Raw genomic sequence first — 19,707 nt, forward strand, 5'->3', positions numbered from 1 at the left:
AAGGAAGGAAGGAAGGAAGGAAGGAAGGAAGGAAGAAAGGAAGAAAGGAAGAAAGGAAGAAAGGAAGAAAGGAAGAAAGGAAGAAAGAGAAAGAAAGAATTGAATTCATTCCAAGTATAAGAATGTGACAATACACAATCTTCAACAGCATATCTTTCAGCCTGAGGTCATGGAAACGTCTCATCTCTTCATTTTAATGTAGCCTGACAAATTCTGGACAAGGCTGCAGGTCTGCATTTGAGGTGCTAGCTTCTATAGTTCCACCCTGAAGAACTAAAACAGTTCCATCCATTCTGACCTGTTCAAATTTACTTCTAATGTGGCTGTTTGCTTACACTCTCTCCTATACTATACAAACCCAAGGAATCATAGGTGTCAAACATGATGTCCATTTTACAAATGAAGAAACAGAGGTCTCATGAACACATAAATCATCAAATTATGATTTTCTCACTTAAATGTTGAAAGATTCAATCAGAAAGCTAAAAAAAAACCTCCCCGGTTCTCTAGATGCATGAGACACCATCTTACCAAAACACAGTCACCTAAACTTCCAATTAAAGACTAGGTCATCTCTGTGACTTTTGTCTTTCTTCCAATCTTTACTTTTCCTTTCTTTGCTTTTCTTTTGGTATCTTTTATATGGGGGTTAAAGGTTTGGAGGTGGTATAAACCTAGCCTGGTGGAGGAAATTTTGCTGTTTTACTGCCCACCCTGTGCATCAGATTCTACTAGGATGGGCTCTGAGGAGCTGGGCTCTGTAGCAACCTGCTAGGCAAAAATGTATGCCATACATTGCAGACACGGCAGAGTAGAGTAAGGCACCGACTTACAGATTTCCAACTCATTTGCACTGTTACTGGGAAATAGGAACATTAATAATCCCAAGCCAGGGGTTGAGAGGGAGGTGGGAACAGCAGGGTTCAGTCAAGGCCCATCAACCTTATATTACTTAAAACTTTAATAATAGAGAATTCAAGCCAAAAAAAAATTAGTTTATTGCCTATTAGTTGAGTAAATCCTTCTATGCTTTTTATGAACAGGGTACAAATAATGTACATTTTCAATAATGAAAAAAAGACACAGAAAAGTCCCAAATCAGACCCACAGCACTAAGGAATGACTGCTCAGCTTCCCTCATGAAGACTTCACATTACAAGCTGCCAATCAGATGTAGTGATAATCCAACAATTTTAGTTCATATACAGCAAAACATAAGAAACATATTTATCCAATGCATTTTTAAAGTCTTGGTTTGTATTCGGTTAGACAGTACTTATACCTAAAGTCTCCTTGAATTAGGGCTCCAAGTGTTATATAACAGTATAAGGAAATTTAAAAAGCAGGTGACAAGGAAACCATTTTCCCAGCTCAGAGCTATTATGACAGGCCTTCTCCATCCCTTCTCCACATCCAAATCTTTGATATGACAAAGCACAGGACAAATCCCACCCCTTCTGTAAAGATTTATTGAGGCCCTCAACCTCATTCTCAATGTCAAGCACAGTCTCAGGAACTGTGAGCCAATGAAAAGACAAGACAGGCTCTTTGCCCTATGAGATGGGGAGGTAGGTCAGACCTAGGAACTACTATAACAGAAATGGTCACAAAAACATCACAGGAGGACAAAGAACACCAGACGTTACATGACAAGCCAGAAATACAGAATAGAGGTAAGATTTCTGATAACAAAAAAAAAAAGTATGAAAGCAAGAAGTTGTGCAATGGCTTGGCATGTCCATGGAATGGTGAGAAGTTCTTTGTGACATATTATGTGGAGAACAGTGCCGGAAATCAGACTGGAAATGGAAGCAAGATGCTCACTGGAAGTCACAGTATTTTACATACAGCTGCTTTTTCTTTGCTTTTCATTATATATTCGTCTAGGGAGTCAGATTCTTTTCTGTAGCCAAATGGGTATCAGTAGAGTTGGTGACATGATCAGGCCTATCCATTTTGAAAGCAACTGTGACAGTAATCTGGAAGATGACATAAACAGAAGAAACAGGGCAAGTAGTTAAGATGAAGTTCCAATAATTAAAATGAGAGATAAGGAAGACACAGACTAAGAGATTCACTGAAAAAAAACATGAAAAAGAGGAGTAATGATGAATTTAGTTACAGAAAAGATTGGGTTAGGGGCTGGGTGACTCCTGGTTTTAATGTTTGGCACAAGGGATGGGAGATGACATTAAGAAAGATCAATAGCAAAGCCAAGGCACTTTGTGGGCAGGAGAAAAAAAAATCATATGGAAACTCTGAACTATATTTTGGATGTGACAGATGTCAACTACCTACTGAACCCTGCAGTGGGGTATTCACTGGTCAGCAGTTGCAAGCAGAAATCTATAAGCAGTAGAAGTTAGGGGCAGAAATATTCCTAAGAGTCAGGATTATGACTGGAAGCTGAGGTCACCCAGCGGGTGAAAGATAACCACAATCAGTAGACTTTGCATTAATATTAATCAAATACCACCAAGTGATACATTTCTGTTATCTTAACAGTTATTCAAATCTGTTCTTATTCAACTTCTCATACAACAGATGCCATCTTACCCCCATTAGACTGTAAGCAACTTGCAACAGAGATGATATTTTATTCATCTTTACTGCACCTCTATAAAGGTACCAAACAACTATGTGCCTTTTCTAAAGTATTAGCACTATAAAAATAGGCTCTCTCCCCAATTCCTAGAACAAAGGCTGGCACTGAATAGTTGCTAAAAAATATTTGCTAAATGAATAACAGAAATGCATTAGCTAGGCAGAATGGCTCACGCCTGTAATCCCAGCACTTTGGGAGGCCAAGGCAGACAGATAACCTGAAATTGGGAAGTTCGAGACTGGCCTGGCAAACATGGTGAAACCCTATCTCTACTAAAAATACAAAAATTAGCCGGGCGCAGTGGTACATGCCTACAGTCCAGCTACTGGGGGGGCTGAGGCATGAGAATCGCTTGAAACCAGGAGGTGGAGGGTGCCATGAGCCAAGATCACATCACTGCACAGCAGCCTGGGTCACAGAGTGAGATGTTGTCTCAAAAAAAAGAAAAGAAAAATGAGTTTTAGAAATGAATTGGTGTTACTAGTTAAGGCCTTCTTAATATAGCAAGTGTTTACACATGACCAAAGCTTCAGGGACTGAGTCCTAAAGAAAATAAACATATTAATTATTGACCTTTGTTTTCAGAGGACTACTTGCTCCTCAGCGCAGTCCATTTGTTCAAGCCAGAAGAGGTGAGACGGCAAAGCTGCAGAAAAAATATCTTATCCAAAAAGGCCAGATTAAAGAGGAAACCTGGGATTCCTATAGTTACTGAAGAAAATTCCTGCACAGTGCCACATAATGCTCTCTGTAAGCAGGCAGAATGTTAGAGATGGTGTTCCAGAAGACAGGTTTGTGCTAATTATTCCTAATGTTCTATTCATCAACCTTGAATGGGATGAGCATGGCTCATCAAGAGCTACTGCCAGGGATGATTTCTCCCAGGGCGTGTCATATTTCAAAATCCTGCTAATTACTAAGTAGAAGTGATGGAGGCCCTGTGACTAGGATGGCCATGAGACCGGGCAGCCTTCCTAAGTGGACATCAAGTAAAGAAAATAGGACAACAGTTTGGGGTGAGCCTATGGATGACACTGGAAATGCGCTTGGGTGTATCAATTCCACCACACCGACTGTCAGCTGGTCTGCAAGAGGGAAGGCATTAGCACCCAGAAGGAATATTGACGGAAAGAATGAACACAAATAAAGGATGCAAGACAAGACAGGCAGGAAATCAGAAATGAAAGAATGCTGACATTATCAAACCCTATCTCACAGATTACTTTGGCAAAGAAACTAACTACTGAAGTAGAAACCCAGAAACAAGAGGTCTGGCCAAGAGTCAAGCGGCCAGATACCAGAAGAAGCTAAACTGCTTTCCTGGGGCTGCCGTAACAAAGTACCGCAAACTGGCTGGCTTAAAACAACAGAAGTTTACCCCCTCAAAGTTCCGAAAGTTCTAAGTTGAAATCAAGGTGTAGGCAGGGTCATTATACCTCTGACGGCCCAGGGAGGTATCCTTTGTTGCCTCTTCCTAGCTGGTGCATCCTGGCAATGGTTGGCATTTCCTGGCTTGTAACTAAAACCACTCCAGTCTCTACCTCCATTGCCACATGGTCTCTTTCTCTCTGTGCCCAATACTCCTCCTCCTTCTCTTCTTCTTCCTCTTCCTCCTCCTCCTTCAGGAGTTGGGGTCTCACTCTGTTGCTCAGACTAGAGTGCAGTGGCATGATCATGGTTCACTGCAGCCTCCAACTCCTAGGCTCAAGCAATCCTCCCACCTCGCCTCCCAGGTAGCTGGGACTACAGGTGCATGCCTCCACACCTGGCAATAGATCCTCTTTGTCTTATGAAGAGACTGGTCACTGAATTTAGGGTCCATCATAATCCAGTATCACTTGATTTTAACTTAGCTAATTACATCTGCAAAGACCTTATTTCCAAATAAGGTCACATTCTAAGGTTCCAGATGGATGAGTATTCCGAGGACAGGCTGTACAGCCCACTACACGTGTTATCATGAAAACATAAGGAAGGCCTGTCCTACTCATGGGATAGAGCTGTTGCATTCTAGGGATATCTAAAACTTTGCCAGAAGATGATAACTCCTCAGGTAAAAGATAAAAAAGGCAATTCTGGGTATCAATAAAAATAACCTCTTTCACATAAGAGCAAAAAGTATCACTCAGATTTTAAATACATTAAAACAAAGGGCTCATTTTTTAACTTACAGCTACATGAACCAATTATGAAGAGGCAGCCTTTAAAATATCACTTCTATCACCCAACTATAAAAAGTCGACAAATTTCAACCTTAGAATCAACAGACATTAGTGTATTGTATCTTTCCACACATAAACGAATTGTTCATACCCTTGGGAAAGAAATATTCAAGCAACCTAAACAATTAGCCCAAATTCACCAAGCATAATAAAAAGAGATGCCACATACACAGAGACCCTGGAATGTTGGTGCTTTCCAATTGGACTTTTTCTGAATGATATGAATTACTTCACAGATACATAAGAAAACTTTTTCTCATTAGAAAACTTCTATCTTTTATCCCTATATAGATCCTTATAACAGACTAAACTACCTGTATTCTGGAGGAAAATATACTGAAAAAGGATAGCAATTGTCAGGTTTCCTTTCCAAATGGGCACATCTGCATCCAGCCTCACTTTACACTCATCTACAACATAAGACATTCTGCACAGTATCAAGCCCAAGCTCAAAAGAATCTATTCTCTGTAAACCAGGAGGTATAGGAAGTTGGAAGATTTGCAACTCAGCACATTTTATAGGGTTTTTTGGCACATAAGGGTTATTTTTAAAGTGGGAAAAAAAGCCTGTCCTCTCCCTACCCCCAAACACAGCTGAGCTGATTCAGCACAAATCTCCCCTAAAATAAAATCTTGGTTTGCAGAGAGTAAGCATGGAAAGTTCCAGCCCCAAGGACGACATTTCAGAAACCTAGCTGAAAAGATCAGGAGTGGGCGGCTTAAGACCACAAATCATGTTATAAATATAGGAACATTCACCAGAAAACTATGGGCAACTTGGGAGTCCAAGTAAAAAAGTCTTTAATAATAAGCAAAGTAATATAAGAGTATTATCCAGAGATATGAGAATCTCGACGATTCTGGTAGCTAATAAATCATTTCCCTCAGGTGAGCATACATAAGAAATTTCCAGGAATGCAGTTGAAAACTCTTGTTTCATTTAACTTAGAGATGCTTTTTGAAGAGGATATTAAAATATACATCATACAAATAACACATTTCAAGACCAGGTGTGGTGGCTCATGCCTGTAATCCAGCACTTTGGAAGGCCAAGGTGGGTGAATCACCCGATGTCAGGAGTTCAAAACCAGCCTGGCCAACATGGTGAAACCCCATCTAAGAAAAATACAAAAAATTACCCAGGCATGGTGGTAGGTCCCTGTAATCTCAGCTACTTGGGAGGCTGAGGCAGGAGAACTGCTTGAATCTGGCAGGCGGAGATTGCAGCGAGCCAAGATCGTGCCACTGCACTCCAGCCTGGGCCACAAAAGCAAAACTCTGTCTCAAAACAACAACAACAAATAACACACTTCACCAAAGAGCTGTGTGCTCCCCTCAACACCCTGATGGCCCTGAAAGCACAGGGGTACTTTTTAGAATCTGCAGGGAAAACAACAACAAAAGACAACCAAAATCTCATTATTGAAAAGAGCATTTAGGTGGCAGCAGGAAGAAAGCTACCCTGCTGAGCTTCCAGAAACAGGCAACTCCAGTCATTTATGTTAATCAACCCTCACTACACAAGAGCCCTCAAGAATCATCAGGGATAGGGCCGGGTACCATGTCTCAAGCCTATAATCCCAGCACTTTGGGAGGCTGAGGTGGTAGGATCACCTGAGGTTGGGAGTTCAAAATCAGTCTGATCAACATGGAGAGAAGCCCCATCTCTACTAAAAATACAAAAAAATTAGCCAGGTGTGGTGGCACATGCCTGTAATCCCAGCTACTCAGGAGGCTGAGGCAGGAGAATCGCTTGAACACAGGAGGTGGAGGTTGTAGTGAGCCGAGATCACGCCATTGCACTCCAGTCTGGGCAACAAGAGCACAACTCCATCACAAAAAAGAAAAAGAAAAAGAAAAAAATAATAAAGGGGTAAAAGATTAGGATCCTTCCCAAAACCCAAAGGGTAAAGGGCATGTAAAATGAACCATGGCCTCCAATACAGTTTGACACATTCCTACCACTTCCAAGTGGGAGAACTCTTCCTAGAAAAATGCATGGTCTGAAATTACAAGTCATTCAAAACAGCTCTCAATTTGGCAAATATCTTCAGTCATTTGTTCAAAAAATTTACAGCCACACTGAACAGCTGGCACTAAAGAGGCAAGGACTAGCAACCTTGTATAAACCTGTCAATTTAAATCACAATGCATTCATAACCTTAGGGCCTGCTTTGATCATTAATGTAAAGGACTTTTCCATAGTATGAATGAATCAAATTAATATGAGGTGAAAAATGTGGAGATGAATAAAGAAATGTTTATAAAATCAAAACTTAAATAGAGGTAATTAAGAACAAGAATCCCCAAACTCCCAGCCTTGTACTTAACACAGCTGATTAGGTTAGCACACCGCAACAGACAGAACATACAAGTGTTTTTAAGAAAAAAGGACAACCCTGATACATAGCCAGGGAGAAGGGTGGAGTCCTCCTCAGGAAAGCGCTATGCCCTTGAAGAGCTCTCATTAGTGAAGTGAAAAACTGCTCCTGCTATGGAATGTTACTCCTGGTACCTTCGGAGATCTATTCTTGCACAGTGGAACAAGCACCTACAGTGCCCCTCAACTTCTCCATGACTCTGTGCCAAGATAAAAAAGAAACACCTGTCCTTCCTTTCTCCCTGACACTCAAGGAAGTTGCACCTATGCCAAGGGAATGAAGAGAAAGAGAAATCAAGCTTCAAAATTGGCTTAGCAATGTTATCGAGGACTTCACATTGTCTGTATATCTAGGCGAAGAACATGTAATCTAACACTGCTTTCTCTGAAGAATGACTTGATGAAACACGACTTCACAGGGACGTCTCAAAGACTAATGAGATAATGTCTAGAGGGCTAAAAGCACTCTGAAGGCGGATATATAATGCTATTACCACCTCCTGATAGCTATAGACTACCCGAAGAACCAAGTTTCTTGCAGCATGCAAAGTATGTATTATACACAGGAACAGACATTACTCCAAAAATACCACGACACTGTCTACATCTGAGTCAGTATACACAACAGAGAAGTAAACATTTCCGAGAGTCTTTAATTCAGCATAGCAATTAAAAGCATTGGCATCAGGGTAAAGTACTTTTCTGTGAGTTCCAGTTTTGTTTTGTTTTGTTTTGTTTTTTTACCTGTAGAGACAAGAACAATATGTAGATCTTGCAGGGTGGAGGCAAAATTAAAAGTGAAACATTTGGCCGGGCGCGGTGGCTCAAGCCTGTAATCCCAGCACTTTGGGAGGCCGAGGCGGGTGGATCACGAGGTCAGGAGATCGAGACCATCCTGGTCAACATGGTGAAACCCCGTCTCTACTAAAACTACAAAAAAAACATTAGCTGGGCATGGTGGTGCATGCCTGTAATCCCAGCTACTGAGGAGGTTGAGGCAGGAGAATTGCCTGAACCCAGGGGGCGGAGGTTGCAGTGAGCCAAGATCGCGCCATTGCACTCCAGCCTGGGTAACAAGAGTGAAACTCCGTCTCAAAAAAAAAAAAAAAAAAAAAAAAGTGAAACAAAGCTCTTAGAGTTCAGTGCTTAACCCAATAAACAGCAGTCCTAACCCTTAAAGATACAATAGGCATGGCCAGGCGCAGTGGCTCACGCCTGTAATCCCAGCACTTCAGGAGGCCGAGGCGGGTGGATCACGAGGTCAGGAGATCAAGACCATCCTGGTCAACATGGTGAAACCCCATCTCTACTAAAAATACACAAATTAGCTGGGCATGGTGGTGCGCACCTGTAGTCCCAGCTACTCAGGAGGCAGAGGCAGAATTGCTTGAACCCGGGAGGCGGAGGTTGCAGTGAGCCAAGATTGCGCCACTGCACTCCAGTGAGACTGGAGTGAGACTCTGTCTCAAAAAAAGCAAACAACAACAAAAAAGATACTACAGGCATTTTATCAAATGCCTTACAAAAAAAAAAAGAGTCTGTCTAGTTCACAGAAGAAATTTCAAAGGCATGAAAATCATACAATGGCAGTCACCAAATTACAAATGAGCCACATCTCCCAAAACTCTGCTTAGACATTTGGAATATTTCATTCCATAGAAACAAGGCTATAAACAGTAGTTGGGTTGCCAACCTAGCTCACAGAAGCACATTTACCCAGAATAGAGATAATATCATCACATATATTAACCATTTCCAGATTGATTTTGGATTACTGACATGAGGAGGCAGTCTAACACCCTGATTCTTGTGACAAAATCAGTAGAAAGGCCACATAGGAGTCCAGGCCAGATGAGATATAAAGCAAGGCAGGAGCACTGCACTGGAAAGGAGGAAACATTCAGATATTTATCTGGCAGGACTGGGTGAGGGACTGGAATAAGAGGGTTTTAAAGATGTCTGACACCATTAGATAATGGGGTAACTCCCATTACACTGGAGGAGAGCCAGCTGTCGGCCAGAAGATTAAGAGATTAGTCTTGGAAAGTCTGGATTTATAAGTCTGGTGCACATGGAGATCATTCCCATCTCCACGCCCTAAAAGTATATACCTCAAGAAAGACAGATTTTGAAAAGAGAACAACAATCTAAGGCCATCTGGATTTGAAATAACTCACCAAATGATTTATAGCCCTATAACTTCCCAAATGTCTGCACTGATCAAGAAAAATGCCCAATTTTAAGTGCCTAAAAAGAGCTGGGTTAGTTCAGAAGACAAATTTCAATTGCATGAAAACCACACACAAGCCACTGCTAGTTTACAAATGAGGCTCATCCACAATATTTGCTCATTCAAAAGAAATAGTAAAAGAGACATTAGGGTATAGGCATATATTTTTAGGACAGGTCTCTGTGATAGGACAGTTTACAATGAGCATCTACTGTCAGCACTGAAGCTTCAATACATGCTGGCTTCTTGCAATTCCATCTTTTCCATCATTTTTGAAACTCCAGTTGTCCAAGCAAATTCCAAGTTTAAATACAATGGTTCCCATGGTGATAGAAATTCTGCAATTAAGGGACAGGAGCTATAGAAATGACTCATATGTCATTTTACAAAACTGTATTACATGGATAAACCATAATGAGTCTCAACTTTAGATATTTTATAAGATAGCGGAGGGAAATCCCAATGAAAATTCCAGTTATTATCTTATTCTCCTAAGAGCAAAATGACTAGGGCAATGCAAACTGATCTCTAAGCATTAAGGGGGAAAAATTATAAACACAGGAAAAGATTGCTCCTGCTATCAGAAGAGGACCACAGCCTGAGGACCCCAGTCTCACCATCTTATTCATGTACCAAGAAAATCATTCTGTAAAACTAAAAAACATGTTAAACTTATTACAAATTCCAGTTCATGATGGACCCCTGAAGAAATTAACACAAAACTCTTCGCTGTGAATATTCCTTAGTCTAGATTTTAGTGAAAGAGGGCAGATGGTAAACAGGAGATGGGAAGGGAGTTCTAGTAGACAGTATAGCAATTGAGGGAGTTTCCAAAATGCTTCAAGAATACATATGTATTCTTCTACCACTCTCTCTACTAGAAACACACACATACACACCCTATAGCATCAGCACATACTCATTTTGTGGAAGCTAAAGCCCTCATGCAGATCTAATTAAATAACACTGGAATTCATGCAATGGGTTGAAAAGGCAATAAAGTCAGCAGAGCCAACAAAGTCAGACAGGGAAAACTACTACTCATGTCAGATTAGTTGCACATTGATGCACTTCTCATGATATCAGAACCAGGAACAAATCATAACCGAAAAAGTAGGGCTATGATAGATTCTATACAAAAACAGTATTAGGCAAAATCAAACCATGTACTTTACTGGCATCTGGACAAACCTGAAAGCTTACTATCATCCTGGATTCTCATAACTCAACTTCATGAGAGAAGGAAGGCATATAATAGTCCCAGTTCACAAATTACAAAAGAAAGCCTCCAAGAGAAGTATGGGTAATTTAATTAAAGGCATTAATCCAGAATTAAATCTAGGAAGCGAATCGATTTCCAAAAACCAGGATGGAGGTCAGCAAAGCCAACAAAACACCTTGGCAGTTTACCTTCAATCTTATTTCTCTGCATTCTAGCAGCTCCTCAAAGTTGTCATATTATGGACTCCCTGAGAAGGTCAAATAATAGTCTAGGTAGAGAAGATGATTTTACCTCCACTATCTTTCTTAAGCTGTGACAGGCCGCCTTAATCAGCTTTCGTGCACACAGGCATATAGACATACACGCTCCCTCGTGGTGCCTCTTAATCATCATGTGCCATGCTGAACAGCTGCAGAGGTCTGAAGGGAATTGGCAGAAATGTGCAATGATGTGCTAGCCACCCCCAAAGGCAGCAACTGCCCTGCCTGCTCCCAGACACCAGAGCACGTGGGTGTTCACTGTGGCAAGTGATGGGCCCAGAAGACAGGCAAGTGGTTTCAGGTGGTGAGTCAGGAAAAGCAGTTTGCATCAGGAATGTTCCAGCCCAGCAGAGCTGAGTTGCATCCTACTCACTACTCAGGGATATGATATTCATCATTTATACAATGTCACTCTGGGGAACAAAACTTGAGCTCAGCACAAATAGAATAAAATCAACTCTGTTATACAGGAACCAATAAAGAATGCTTCTCTCACCCAGAGGGAACCTAATTGATTAAGAATTGACACCATATCTGACACTGGAGGTCAGTCCTTTTATCCTGTGACAGAGGACTTTACAATGGCCTGACATATAGTCTTTGAGAGCAGGGCCTTGGGCTAACCTTCCAAGACCACTCAGCAGCTGCTGCAATAAGCTATGATCTATGGTCCCAGGGATGAAACAGAATCAGGGTTAAGGCAATATTCAAAGAAACCAGGTGGATGTCAGAATATATGCCACACAACTGGCTGCACACGAATCAGATATGTGCTGCCACTTCTTTCAATGTGATTTTAGATAAATTTCAATAGAAATCCACACTTGTGAAGAAATTCCTTGGCTATCTATAAGCAATTGTTTATGAGCCAGTAAATGAGTGAAATGATATTAACTTGGTGGAACAGAGATGTTGGACATTAGATCAGATAACAGGAGATCCAGAAATTGAAAGAGGCTTAAAGCCATCATTCCTACTCCACTTCATGAATGAATACAGCATGCTGTCAAGTTTTGTACAATGACAAATGAGCCTATTCTCTGAAGAAACCTGAACAGATTTAATACTCATTTTAGAGAATCCAGTTTGGTTTCTAATCCTCAAAATTAGCAATCTTACCTTATGTCCAACTTCAAAATCTCTTGCTATAATTTATCATCCTAGTGACTACGGTATACAATAAAAATGGTTTTATTTATAATTAAGATATACTATTTTAGTATTAGTTCAAAAGTCAAAGCCTTATTAAACCTGTCATAGCATCAATGGTTCAGGTAAGGAATCCTAATATGGATTTAGTGTGTTATGGCCAGATTTTAAAAAAAAAGAATGCCTTTGCCTTTCTGAATATACAATAAAAATCGAACCAAAATATGATATTTCTCCTAAACTCCAAACTGACACTAAGTGAGGAAAAAATAAACCACAGTACCTCCTTGAATAGCATTCCTTCAATTACCATCATAGGAAGCATCCCATTCATATTATTTGTTGATCCAAGACATAAGAAACTACTCGGGACTCTTAGGGTGGGAACATGAGGAAAAATGCTCAAAGGTTCACTATCAGATTCCCAGAATGCAGATTCTGTAGCCAGTCACAGAATATCCCTACGCTTTAACAAAGAACACAAAGAAATGAACTGTAGGGGCTCTGAACTGTTACATTACAAATATAAAGTCAACATGTGGCTGAGTGTGGTGGCTCATGCCTGTAATTCCATCACTTTGGGAGGCTGAGGCAGGTGGATCACTTGAGGTCAAGAGTTTGAGACCAACCTGGCCAACATGGTGAAACTGTCTCCACCAAAAAATACATAAATTAGCTGGGCATGGTGGTACACACCTGTAGTCCCAACTACTCAGGAGGCTGAGGTGGGAGAAATGATTGAACTTAGGAGGCAGAGGTTGCAGTGAGCCGAGATCACACCATGCACTCAAGACTGGGCAACAGAGTGAGACCTTTTCTCAAAAAAAAAAAAAAAAAAAAAGTCATCATGCTACACAAAAACCTGCACATGAACCATCAGGAAGCCATATACCCATTCCTGAAAAAAAACTCCTACAGATACAGGACATTCTGCCGGCAAGAAGAATAGAGGAAGCATTCACGCCACAGTGCATTCCAATAGGCGTGCTCTTAGTCCAGGACATCCCATCTTCCCTTTATAGCCAGCCTATCCCTCAGGAGTAGGGGAAGCATGAAAAAGCAGCAACTTTCCCTCACTAGTAAATTCCATAGCCCTGGACATTTAATGAAGGTGGCTGGAGAGAACAAGAGAGCCAACTGAATGGAGCTCAGGGCAATATGCAATTATTAAAACTGGAATTGAGCCCAGACCCTGCCGTAAGACTGTTGGCAATCAAACTGTGGTCAGGGCCCCAATTTTAAACCTCTCCCATGGGGTACCATTTCTGACACATAAACACGCCTCTCTTTGTATCAAAGTAATTCCGCTTGACTTGATGAAGGAGTGTCATCTGCCGGTAAAGGGCCCGGCTTACAACAATGCCTCCAAAAGATTAGCTTAAGCCCAACCACTTGCAAATATGCTTCTGTCATCAGTTACTTACCTTCTTCCCAATAAGCTTTTTTCGAAGAAATTCCCGGGCCTCAAACATGTAAGGAATGTCATACAGGGGACGTAGTTTCTTGTTCTTATCCTAAAAGTAAAATAAAACACGACATCAGGAATCAACAGAACCAAATAAACATGTCCAACAGCACAAGATATAGGAGTGTCTGAAATTGGTTATCTCTTAGTATCACAAATATTAAATGTGTTAAGATACATAATAAATGATTTCAAAGTATTTGGTTGAAATGCTTTACTGAGAATAGGGCTATCTTTTCCACACAACAGGCTCACAAATAAGAAAGTGTTTGTAATCACCCAAATCCTGTAAACTGGACTTGCTGTACAGATTTGAGAATCTCTAGGAAAATATTTGCAAAATGTATAGAAAGAAAGGAGAAAATCAAGGACTAACCCCTACCCTAGATGTACACCATGGATTCCCCATCCTCTATGCTTATCCAACCTGGCTGAATCTTGCCATATACTATGCACCCAACAAAATGAGACACCTCTGTGTAGTTCAAACTGTACTCAAAGAAGATATTCTTAAGTGTTTTCCTAAATAGCCACTACTCTTAAGTAAAAAGTCTTCATCATCTTAATGCCCCATTTAAAAATCATCCTAAGGTCGGCATTATGGTTAAGGGGATCTATGAAATAGATGCTTCCTCCTAGATGCAAACTAAGCCTCCATGCCCTTAGCATATAATATAAACATTTCAATTCACTATGACCAAGAAAATCTCCTAAGAGAATGTAGAGAACACTTTCAGTGTCAAGGAAATTTGAGTTTCATATTTCATGGAATTTGAGTTTCACTATCCAACTGTTTTCTACTTCCTGGTTAAAAAAAAAAAAAAAAAAAGTGGGGACAAAGGGCATAATTAACATCATTCCAATGCTCTTCTAAAAATCTAAGGCAGCTCATTCTCCCAGATCATATGTGGAAGTCAACATACTCCAAACAGGAGACACTGGGGTGGCTGAGCTCTGATCAAGGCCCAGGTGTGTCATGATCACTGTCTAATGGGAAGGATACGACCGTAAACATGACAGTCTTTAGGGGAACAAAGTAACACTGAGGTTTTCTTATAGAAAATAAAGGAAATGGGATGAATAGAAATTGCCTGGGTTAGGGGAATGCTGGTTAACACTAGGGACAGATGTACAGGATTATAGATATTTTATAAAAATAGATCACAAATTAGAGATCTCTTTAAGAGCCAAGTGTGACATATAAGCCGTAAAACAGAGTTGGTGATGACACTCAATCAAACGGTAAGAATGCTTGCCAGACAGAAGATACCAGGTGCCAGTAATAAACAGGATTTTTAATAAAGACAAAAATCAATGGTTATCAGAATCAGCCCTCAGGAATAAAGAAGTGTCAGTGTATTCATATTCACCGAACAAGAGGACATTCTATTTTCTGAGGGTAGCTGTGTGATTACTAAAGGCCAAGCGAACATTTTCAAAAATGAATTGAACAAAATAACGACGCTGACCTTACACAGCCTTATGATTTGCCTCAGAACTCAGAACCCAAAATCCTACACTTTACTCTACATATTCTCTTTTCTGTTGGCTTGTTTTTAAGATATGGAGTTTTACTATGTTGCTTAGGCTAGTTTTGAACTCCTGGCTTCAGGCAGTCTTCTATCTCAGCCTCCTGAGTAGCTAGAACTACAGGTATGCACCACTACATCTGTCTCCCTACATACAGTATTCTGAAACAGCACAGAGGTACACGGGAATGTCAGTTGGGAATGTCAGTAATTCCAAAACTAGGAATAAAAGGTAAGAAACACAGTTACAACAAGCCTTCAAATGAAGATTATGAGATGAGGTACAACTAAATGTGTGATAATGGTTGTCTAAATGAGAATCTTGCTTTTAAGACACTCCATAGAACAAAATATCCTCAAAAGAATGAAGGAAAATAAATAATGTATCAACGAACACCCCAATAAAAAAAGGGCACCTTCAGAGTCTGATTATATGTCTCTCATGAAGCTAGAAAAGAACTAATAGCACAAACAGAAAACAAGATACCACAGAATGATCTTGTTACTCTAACCCTTCAGAGCTAGTAGCTATTGACATCTGCAAACATCTTACAAGAGAGATATTAGAAGTCCCAGAGAAACTACAAAACAAAAGCAATTCCTGCAAATTACCAGGTATATAAAAGCCTTTGAAATCTCCAAGAGGCAATTGGGGTATGGAATGCATTCTCAGAAAACAGGACTTTAGCTGAATCTTGCCTGCTTAAAAAGAACTGTCTTGTTTAGATTCTAATTTACATGGAAATATTTTTTAAAAAATAAAAATAGGAAAAAATGCTTGCTTTATAAACTTGTGTGTGGATAACATACAAACCAATATGTGCTGTAATCACTGTACATCTGAGAAATGACATTGCATGTAGGCCCTACAATGACTTACATTAGAGATGGAAGAGGTAACGTCAGTCATCTGTACCTCTCACCAGTTTGGGTAGGAGGGCCAATACCCACCTCTCAGCATCTAAAGGTATAGCTGGCATGTTTTCAGGAAGGCATTTTTGGCTAATTGCCAAAATTTGGACGCTAGTCAATGTTCATTAGGAGGTTGTGAAAGAAAACTTAAATGAAGTCCTTATTCTCAAGCCCCATTCAGGCCTAATTTTACCTAGCTCATTCTTAAACATTGTACCCACAAAACTTAATGATCTTGGGATACTGCAGGATTTTCATAAATGAGGGAGAAATGAAGGTGAAAAGAATGTATAATAATTCATTTATTTAATTATTATTATTATTATTTTTTTTTTTTGAGATGGAGTCTTGCTCTGTCACCAGGCTGGAATACAGTGGCATGATCTCAGCTCACTGCAACCTCCACCTCCGAGGTTCAAGTGATTCCCCTGCCTCAGCCTCCTGAGTAGCTGGGACTACAGTCGCACACCACCACGCCTGGCTAATTTTTTATATTTTAGTAGAGATGGGGTTTCACCATGTTGGCTACGATGGACTCAATCTCCTGAACTTGTGATCCGCCCACCTTGGCCCCCCAAAGTGTGAGGATTACAGACATGAGCCACTGTGTCCAGCCCAAATATAAATTATCATTGATATATATACTCAAAATGGTGAAGATGGTTAAATTTTTATATGTATATTGTAGCTCATTTTCTTAAAATGTAGAAAATAAAAAATTCTTAAGAGTCACAAATTATTAGAAAAAAAAAGGTTGATATACGTGGATCCACTAAAATTTTAAAAGTTCTGTACTGAAAAGACATCCTGAATGAAGTGAAAAGTCAAAGAAGGCACTGACTGTTAGTGGGGATAAGTGAAATGGAAGAAAGAACATGAAGAGCAGGAGAGGGAACAGGGGTACAGGGACACGGCTGTAATGAGATCAGGGCAGGTCTCACTGAGATTACATTTTATCAAAAACTTAAAGATGTATGGAATGCCCAGTCATCCAAAGAAAGGCAAAGATAACAGCCAATGCACGTTAACAACAAAGGTACCACCACTGCGGCCAGAGCAGAATGCAGGAGGGGAGGCAGCAGGAGATGAAGACACAGACCTGACTTCACATTTGAAAGAATTACTTTGCCTTTTGTATTGAGAACAGACACTGTAGCAAGAAAAGGATGGAGCAGAGGAGACAAATTAGGGCATTATGATAGTAATCTGGACAGGAAATCATGGGAGAGTATATCAAGCCAACAGCAGTGAGGAAGGTAAGAAGTGGTCAGAACTGGAAACATTCTGAAAGAAGACAGATGGAACATTAGGAATGAAAGAAAAGGAGGAATCAAGAATGACTCCTTTTTTATCTGAGCAAATGGAAACATGTGTGAGGTCATCAAATAAGATGGGGAAGATCACCAATAGAATAGACAGAGGGGGAAGGGTAAGATCAGAAGACACACTGAGCTTCAGCTATTAGACACCTGAGTGGAGATGTTGAATGGGCAGTTGGGTATACAAACATGGAGTTTGGTCTGACCCAGCAAAATACGTTTGTCCTGGAAACCAAGAAAGGAAAACAAATGGACAAGAAGGAATGATCAACTGTGTCAAATGCCACAAACTAAGGCAAGCAAAAATTGGAACTAAGATTTGCACTTTGAATCTAGCTAAGTGTGAGTCACTGGTAGCTTGATGAGGATAGTTTTGGTAGAGACAAAGGGGTAAAAGCCTGGTTGAAACTAGAAATGGGTGTACAAGAGAATAGTAAGAAAAAACCCTGAAGACAGCAAGAACAGCTGACCCTTGAATGACGGGTTTAAACTGTGCACGTCCACTTATATGTGGATTTTCTCCTGCCCCTGCCACCCCTGTGACAGCAAGACCAACCTCTCCCGTTCTGGTCAACAGTAGGCTATTAGTAGTTGGATTTTGGGGGGAGTAAAAAGTTCTACACATGAATTTTTGACCATGTGGGAGGCTGGCACTCCTAAATCCCACACTATTCAAGGGCTACCCGTATATACAGTCCTTTAGAAAGTTGTGTCATGAAGTACGTACGAAGAGATTATGGTGGCGTGTGCCTTCCCTGGCAGGGAATCAGCAGAGCAAAGGTAAGATTTTTGGGTTTGATTTCAGATTGGAGAAATAACAGGCAATGGTCTAATGGGGAGCAAAGAAGAGGGAGAAGAGAACTGCTAAAGCAATGTCCATGTCATGGAGGGAATGGCTTTCCAGAGAGCACCAATAGTTCACCCGCAGGTGTACAGACACAGATTCCAGTAGGTGGATGGATAGATGTGGTTCTGAGAGTTGGTGAGGGTTCTTTTCTGATTACTTTGATTTACTCAGTAAATAACTGACAATCAATAAGAAAAAGAGAAACAAACCCATAGATGAATTGGGAAAAAATATAAACAAGTACTTCGCTAAAGAATTCCAAGTATACATTAAGTGTGCCAAAAAGCATAGCAAGACAAGTAAAACAACATATTAATACTGGATATGGTATAGTCACGCAATGGAATACACAGCAGTTAGGCAGATTTACAGCAACACAGCAAACGGACAGATTTAAAAAACAAAATTGAGCTGGAAAAGCAAGTTGTAGACTGATATAGTAAAACCCCATATAAAGGCAGACTAAAAACAGACACAAACAATAGTATATTATTCATAGAGCTACGTAAGCGGAAAAAGAATAAAAATGCACAGAAATGAAAAAAACATAATGGTTACTGATGTGGAATGGGTGGAGACAGAAAGAGAAAATGAGAAGGGGGAAAATGGGGTTGAGGACAAGTACACAGGGACTTTCAACTGTCTCTGTAATACACAACATTAAAAAAGGCAAAAAAACAAGGCTCTGAAGCACACAGGGAAGAATATCAAGGCTGAAAAGGGAACCCAGATGTTTGCTATGTTATTCTATAAACTTAGATTTTCTTTTTTAAGACAGAAGTGTTGAGGGAGAGAATATCTCCAAAGCTTCTTTGATCACCCTTTCCCATTTCTCACAGTATCTCAAACTTTGATTCCTTTCTTCAGCAGAATAACGGGTCATTCTTTTCCTCATAAGAAATGCACTAAATTCCATTTATTTCCTCGAAAAAAGGATACTCTTCCCTAGATATATCCTTCTGTGAGGCAGAGGAAATAATTTAATTACAAACATGCTATAACAGGGTCAAAAACAAGTTTGATTTTTATTTTTAAAAGGAGACTCAACTATAATATATGAATTAATGTACCCAAGTGGAATTATACTCCAGGATGATCTTAAAATTGACTGCTGAATTAAAATATGAACTACAGACATGATCAGATTAAAATGGATAAAATTTCAAACAGTAAATAATGGACCAGTCCCAGTTGCCCTGCCACACATGCCATTTTAATAAACAAAGGCTGCAATTTCCATTTCAATTATAGACTTAAAATAGGAGCATTACCACATGCCCTGGGCATATTTACAATTAAGACCTTTCAATTCCCTTGGCAGCCAGGAGACAGAACACACAGGGATGGCCACTGTTTTATGGTCCTTAACACAAACAGTAACACGTTCTATAAAAGGCAGGTCTGCAAACTAGAAAGCTACAAGCCAGCAGCGCGAGCAAGGTTTAAAATTGTAACCACCTTTGCCAAATGGAAGGTATCTTTTATCTTCCTAAGATACCTAACTATTCCTAAAGGACCATAGACAGAAGCTTCACAGATCTAAACACCTCAAGAGTTGTTTCAAATA

At 40.1% G+C, this 19,707-nt stretch overlaps 1 protein-coding gene across 2 annotated transcripts in view; it reads right to left on the reverse strand.

Moving 5' to 3' along the window:
• Positions 1 to 19,707, reverse strand: part of SND1 (staphylococcal nuclease and tudor domain containing 1) — a 457,598-nt gene that overhangs the window by 289,839 nt on the left and 148,052 nt on the right. For both annotated transcript variants that reach the window (XR_004268168.1, XM_032275661.1), the window contains exon 11: positions 13,493 to 13,582. Coding sequence is in view for 1 of the 2 variants with exons in the window: in XM_032275661.1 (XP_032131552.1) it covers positions 13,493 to 13,582 (90 nt within the window). In the remaining variant the exon portion in view is untranslated. The remainder of the gene's footprint in view (positions 1 to 13,492; positions 13,583 to 19,707) is intronic.

The sequence above is a fragment of the Sapajus apella genome, unplaced genomic scaffold, assembly GCF_009761245.1.
Source record: "Sapajus apella isolate SASKATOON/1434 unplaced genomic scaffold, GSC_monkey_1.0 scaffold7, whole genome shotgun sequence".
Classification (NCBI taxonomy): domain Eukaryota; kingdom Metazoa; phylum Chordata; class Mammalia; order Primates; family Cebidae; genus Sapajus; species Sapajus apella.